Source organism: Cebus imitator, unplaced genomic scaffold (genome assembly GCF_001604975.1).
Source record: "Cebus imitator isolate Cc_AM_T3 unplaced genomic scaffold, Cebus_imitator-1.0 Scaffold23, whole genome shotgun sequence".
Taxonomy (NCBI): Eukaryota; Metazoa; Chordata; class Mammalia; order Primates; family Cebidae; genus Cebus; species Cebus imitator.
The window spans coordinates 1,632,776-1,639,678 of NW_016107338.1; the positions used below are offsets into that span (position 1 = coordinate 1,632,776).

Here is a 6,903-nt window from a genome sequence, read left to right on the forward strand (position 1 = left end):
GGATATCTAGAGAGTAAGTATATTATTCACTTGAGCCTTTTCCCTCACTTTAAGGCAAGTCCTTCTGGTTTCCTCTTTGACACTAATGACTACACTAAAATCCCTAGTCTCTGAGTTGTCCCCTCCCTGACATACTAATCTACTAAACCAGCCTGGTGCCAACTGGCTGGCTGCCTTCTCTATCCTTGGCCCTTAGAGTGACCCTTGGCTTACCAATTCCTTTGGGGCTGGGAGTGGCGGCAGAGATTTTCTCCCATTGGTGCCAGGTAAAGGGTTGTTCCCATTCAGCTTCTTGGCACACGTAATACTCTTGCTAGTGTGGGGCCTGAAATAAAGCCATGACAAAAGGTAGCTCCCCAGCAGCCTCCCCTACCTCTCTGTGGCTTTAAAGTCTAGAGCCCGCATCTCCCACAAAAGACCCTTTATTAGAGGCAAGGCTTAATCCATAGTTCATGGTGCCAAGCTGAAAGAAGGGAACATTTTGACCTTTGAGTTGGTGCTTAAATGGTCATATTTAATGGTCATATGTGTCCTTCAAGTGGGCTCTGGGATTCCCTTCAGCCATTTACTTCTCTCAGCAGTCCTTTACTCCTCTGATCCCAAGAATCTCTGGATCCAGGAAATACTGGTTCATCCACTTCCTATGGCTCAACAATAGTCTAAAATAATTAGCCCCTCCCTGCCATTCTGGAGCATTGGCCAGTAAAGAAGCTCTGTGCTTAGCCCCAGCAAATCAGAAGAGTTTAGAAGCTTCCTTCCAGACACAGTAGGGCAAAGGCTACCCAGATCGCTACAGTCTGTATCTCCCAGCCTCATAGGAATTGATCCCTTTACCTGACCTCTTCCTGCTTTTCCACAGCCAGCTCTACCATCAGATCTTGCCAGTCTCCCCTTTTCAACCTGGCCCTTCTTAGCAGGGTGAAACAAGAAGACCCCAAGACCTGCTAAAGACATTTAGGGAAAAGAAGTGGCCCCTGTGTCATTGAGATGTGGCCATAGCTATTAATAAAATAGAATGGGATACTGGGTTTTCAGAATGGGATGGAAAGTGGGAGAGCTGGCTTTTGGTTTCGGAGCATTCCTGAGTAGAAACCAGCAGGCCACCTGGTTAACTAAGATTAACTCAGGGTACTTGAGTTTATCTTTATAGTGCCTCATTCCAACTCCAGGTCTAATGGCCAAGAAGTTCTAGCCTCTGGGGCCAAAGACTACCCTCTTTCTCCTAGATATTACAGGAGCCTCCCCGTGGGAGCTGAAAACCAGCTGGCTCCCTGTCTCTCAGCTGCTTCCAGGAATCATGAAATTAATGATAATGTAGGATATTAAACCTAATGTCCTATGAATATAGGAAGTGGTTTTCTTCATTTTGTTTGTTGGTTTTATGTTGTTGTTAATGTTTAGATATATTGTATACCCAGCAGAGGAAAGGGAATCTTTCTCTGGGACTATCTAAAGCCAGGACAGTTCCACAAACCTAATTATGCAACTAGTGTGTAAGGGAACAAATACAGTAATTATCAGAGCCTTGAGGACTCTCATGCTTTCTCTTCAATAAGCCCAGTCACTTCCCCTTCTTCTTCCACTCCAAGCACAGGCCTCCTCATGTGGGTGGTCATATCCTATATTCAGTGTTCTGAGTTTGCTTGATGTGTAATTCCAGCCTGAAGGCCCTTGAGCTTAGATCAGTGAGAGAATTCCTAATTCATTTATGGCTATCACTGGCAGCCAGAGCCATACAGCGGTGCTGCTCATTAGAAATTTCTTGCCCTTATGGAATATATACATTATAAATTTATATCATATATACCAAACATAAATACCCTTGTGGGATCGCTGGCCTTTTGACTCACTGGCCCCTAATCTGCTCCTGTGCAAAGGGCCACCCATAGTGGGAGGAGGGGGGAAATGGTGCAGGATTGGCCAAAGGCCCCTGAGAAATATGACCAGAGGCGATTTATAGCCCAGTGCCATGTTCCTTATCTACCCTTTTCTAGCCTGTCTCCATACAGCCCAGGGAGCAGCAAAGTCAGAGAGCTGGCCCACCTCTGGTGAAGACTGGCCTGCCCCTGTCCCAGAGAGAAATCTGTCTTGGCATTGTTCTCAATTGTCTAACCCTAGAACTAGCAGTGGGGCTGGTGTGTAGAGGCTGGGACAAGAGTTAGTGGCCATCAATAGATGTGAGGGATTGTGGGCCCTCTACAGGGAATAGCAGATTCCTGAATTCTGTCACAATTGCTTAGTCAGACTTGGGGGTTCTGTGACTATCTCAGCCCAGTCCTGACTTTCTTGTCTATGTTTCCCAGTTAGGGCTCTCTATCTGAAAGAACCATTGGCCAGAATTGCCCATGGTTTGTGTTCTAGGAATATGCCATCTGTGAAGCTTTAGCATGGCACAGAGCTCAAAAGTATGGGGGTACAGACAGCCATTGAGAACTCAAGGGCTTCCCATATAAAAAGCTCTGGTTTATGGAGTGAGAGGATGGCCCAGCCCTTTGGCACATGCTTTCCTCAGCACCATACTCTCTTACCCTATCTGCCTATCTGCCCTTACCCTGAGAAAAAGGAGGTGAGTCAAGCCCTTAGTTTTGTTAGGAATGTGATGGAATAGCCAGCTAGAGTGAAGTTTCGAAATACACAGTGGCTTGCGGTTGTTCATGTTCTCTTGGAATTGCTAGTTAAGAGCACTTTTCCTGCTTTACCTTTCAAATATTACCTCTAAGGTCCCATTAGGATTTGGTAGGTTCATGAGGTAATGAGTGGATCCTAGACATTTTATAAGGGCTTACTGGCCAGCAGAGCTGTACCATGTCCCAGACACCTATAGCAGGTACATACCTGCTGAGAAAAGAGAATAAATTAGGTGGATCCACGTATAAAGGATAGGGAGATTGGCCCCTCCAAAACTAGCTCTTAGCCAATTTCCAAAGATGACTGAAGTTGGGAGGGCTATGGGTGCCAGAACGCCAGCTTCCTGATGAGTAGGTGAGTGTGGGCCTGACAGTGGAGATAATCCGGACTCTCTTACTACTCTGGGTAGTGGTTAAGACGCATTGCCATCCTGCCTTCTGCAGGTTCCCCTTCCACCATTGTTTCCTCAAACACATTGCCCTCTTTCTTTCTTTCTCTGTTTAGAATGAAGGATACTAGCCGCAAGAACAACATGTTTGCACAGTTTCGGAAAAATGAGCGAGACAAGCAGAAACTTATTGACACTGTGGCCAAGCAACTCCGAGGACTCATCAGCAGCCACCACTCGTGAAGGGTGGCCCCAGACCCCCAGAGGCAACCTGCTGCAGCCCCCTAGTGTGGGATCCAGCCCCAGCTGACCCTGCATTTGTGCATTCTTCTTCAAAGAGAGCATATGTATTTTTTTATTAACCCCTGTGCAGTATTCACATAACATTGCCCTATAGTAAAAGAGGCACAAAAATAAGCAAGTACATGAGATGTTGCTAGGCTGGGACTCAGGGGAAGTTATTACTCCACCGTCTGTGTTATCTTAGAGATGGTGGTGTCATCAGTCCCAGTGTGATGAACCACCTTTCAGCCATGGCTCTAAAGCATAGGTCTGGGGCTCAGGGACCACAAAAAGTGGTGCTTGGCACTGAGAGGTAGAGGGAGCAAAAGCATACTAAAACATGTCCTGTTCACTCTTGGATGCCCATTCACCACATAGATGAGGCTGATTCTTCTCAATGCAAGGAAAGGGCCTGGCAAACATTACTACTTAGTACACTAAGGGCAGTTCTAGAGGGTCATCTCCTCAGAGTGCTGACTTTCACTGGCTTGTGAACAAGCATGGCATGTGGCAAGATGGCAGCTTCATTCCAGTCCCTCAAGGATGGCAGTTTCTTTAGCCTAGATCTAGCTTTTACTGCAGATTTTTCTGGGGCAGGATATAGCTAAGTAGGCAATGGTAATAATTGGATCCCATGTTTAACTGCAGATTGCCCCAACTCTAGGAGTGTTGAGTCTCAACCCAAGGAGTTTTTCTGGATCTTGAAATCCAGTTTTCATGGAATCAGAGGACCATTCCTTTCCCTGTTCATCTCATTTCCTTCATTCACGGTTAGAACACTTGATTCAGGATGTAGATCAACAGTTATTTCCATAGGTCTTCACAGAGCGTCTCAGACTTAGCCTTCTCCAGTAATGCCATTGAAGTAGGTCAGATTTCAGAAGCCTAAAGATGGCCCTTACCTTATCCTTAGGTGAAACCTGAGGATTAGTTGGAATTGTGCCTTTATGTTTTAAAACGAGCTTTTTGGCTACCATCTTGAAGGAAATGTCACCAGCTCTGCACTGTGGGAGCAGCCATGACTGGGCTCGATGCCCCTAGGGATGGAGACACTGTGACCATAAAGTCGACAGAGCCAGCCATGGCTTGTGGTTTATTGCCTCTGGCCCAACTGTTGTTCACTAAATAATATCCTAGATATTATTTCATTGCTCAAGCCAAGGTTCCCCCTCATTTGATATCCCCAAAGCCATCTTTGGCTTTGTCTGAGAAAGATTGCCTGTAATCCTATCCCCCATACTCTAGAGGCTGGAGCAGCCTAGCTTGGAGGCTGCATTCACTGTCCCAGATGGACTCCTGAGACTTAATGCAAGGGCTTTGCTGTGAGGTCAGTCAGGGGAAACTATACTTTAAGACACTTCAGAAAGATGCTACTATAGCTACTGGCAAGAGAATAATTGTGCATCACCAAACAATGACAAATACGCCACACAGGCATTTCCAGCTTGGATTAGTGGGAGGAAAGATTCATCAAACAGAATTCTTCACTACTGAGAAGAATTTGTCAGCTACTGAGTTGCTTCTGGGGAGGGAAGACCTTCCTTTCCCCCCTCCCCACCCCCTACCTCACCATAACCTATCACATTTTGATAGCCCCTGGGAAGAGGATAGGCACACAGACACAGACTTCCTCAAAGCAGGAGAAACAAGGCTACATGTGAGCTTTGCAGACACTTGCTGAGGCTCATCCTGAGGGCTGGGTGGTTGGCCAGGGTTTCAGGATGAGGGTGAGGGATGAGCGCTGCCACCTAGAACTTGATAAGCCAAGAGAAGGTAGGAGCCAAAATGGCATCTCCAAGCTCTCATCTTTGTTGAAACAGGTGAGAATGATTATACTAATCTGAAGTTCTATTAGGAGCTTGAAAAGGACTCAAAACACTTTTCTATGCTAGTACGCTGTTGGCAGGAAGATCTCTTCAGCTTTGAGTGCTGAGAGACTTTGAAGTGGAAATGGAGAGACACGTAAGCATGCCAACAGTGTTTGTCTTTTTAGAGGATCATCATTGCCAATCTGGTCTCAAACCTCTGCCTTGGAAGAACTATGCTATAGAGGAAAAGGCGGACAAGGTGGAGGAATAGGGGTTATTCTGCACAGAAGTCCCATGAAAAACAAAGCTTATTCAAACTTAAAATATAAAGATGGACCCTTTGATATATCTTCTCTTCCTTCTTAGTCTGCCTTCCCCTTATCTAACAAAAAGCAACATGCAGTTACTGAGCTGTGTGTAGAGACATACTCTTGGTGGGCCAGGGAAGGTAAAAACAGCGACCAAAAATGTCAAGTTTTTGAATGAGAAAAGTGGGATGTTTTTAGTTTTGTCTGTAGGCCTGTAGCTGGGCCAACCCTTGAGAGGACTTGTGCAAAGTATGTGTGCCCGGAACCATCAGACTCCTCAGAAATGGCTTCATATACCTAGAGAGGTAGAAGTACGCTGGAGGGCCTCAATAAGAGGGCAAGCACACAGAAGGCTAGAAGCCCATATGGCGTCTGGTCAGGTTGAATCCTTGGCCAAGTTATTGGGGAAACCAGATCTATATTCCTGAAGGGACAGTCTGGTTTGGAATCCTACTGGTTTCAGTAGTAATATGGGCTGTTTGCATCATTTTAACATTCATAGGAAAATCTCTTTGAGCAGACCATGAATGAAGCTGTTATGGGTGGGAAGGAACAGGACCTGAAAATGGGAACCAGGAAATGAGACCCTGTTGGCAAAGGGAGTGTACAGCTTCCAGGGTGCCTTGCCCGATGTTCTCATTGCATACCAGTCCTCCAAGTCAGTCTAGCCTTACTGTACACTTGATGAGTACTTACTCAGCAAGTCCCAGACCCATGGCCTTTTATCTCCCAACATTGGCCTTGGCCATGACCTTCCTCATCAGGCCTCTGAGCACACTCCCTGAGAACTGCTGCAGAAATTCCCCTACCTTAGCCTCCCTTCTCCCAGGACTCCTCTCTCGACTGCAATTGCCTCTTCTTTTATTTTTATTTTTTGCCTGCATTCACCACTACTTTTCACAAAGGTGTTGGAAATGGCGTTTTTATTTTGCACAGATAGTTGCACATTTATCGAGAAAATTAGGAAAGTCCATTTTTAACTCCAAAGGGAAATTTTTTCTCTAAAACTTACTAGTAAAGCTACTGATACAGATGGGCTGCATGGTTAGGGGAAAGCTCCTCTGTGAAAAGAGCATGTTTATTCCTCTTGTACATTTTCCTCTTTTAACTGCTATTAAACAAGAAAGCCTACACACCTGTTTCAAAAGCCATGGTGTTGTCTCATGGGTATTTTGTTCTTCCATCCCTTTTGCACAGTGCAGCTGTGTTGGTAACTGGATGGCTGACATTGCATCCCCACTTAGCTGGACTGAGGACTAAGCAGGTGAGAAGAGCCTGGTGGGGAAGAGAAAGCCTCCCTTCCACACAAGGCAAGGAGCCCTACTATGGCCTTGGAAACATCCCTGACCCCTGGGTTAGGTTTTCCTGCCTATGCAGCTAACACTGGCATCATTAAGAAGAACTTTTCAAAATGGTTGAGTTATGTGGAGCACTGGACTAGGCAACTTGGAGCCCAATGTTGAACACTAGCCCTGCCATGGAAAGGCTC

The 6,903-nt window shown here is 46.0% G+C and overlaps 1 protein-coding gene across 6 annotated transcripts in view; it reads left to right on the forward strand.

Annotated features, from left to right (window-relative positions):
* The window catches only part of EXOC6B (exocyst complex component 6B), a 663,192-nt gene extending 656,627 nt beyond the window's left edge, over positions 1–6,565 (forward strand). For 4 of the 6 annotated variants that reach the window (XM_017521917.2, XM_037736122.1, XM_017521919.2 and 1 more), the window contains 2 exons: positions 2–13; positions 3,133–3,864. In XM_017521917.2, coding sequence (XP_017377406.1) covers positions 2–13; positions 3,133–3,259 — 139 coding nt within the window. In that variant the 3' untranslated portion in view covers positions 3,260–3,864. Of the gene's footprint in view, position 1; positions 14–3,132 lie in introns of all 6 variants that reach the window. The other 2 variants (XM_017521918.1, XM_037736124.1) reach the window with 2 other exon arrangements.
* The last annotated feature ends 338 nt before the right edge of the window (positions 6,566–6,903 follow it).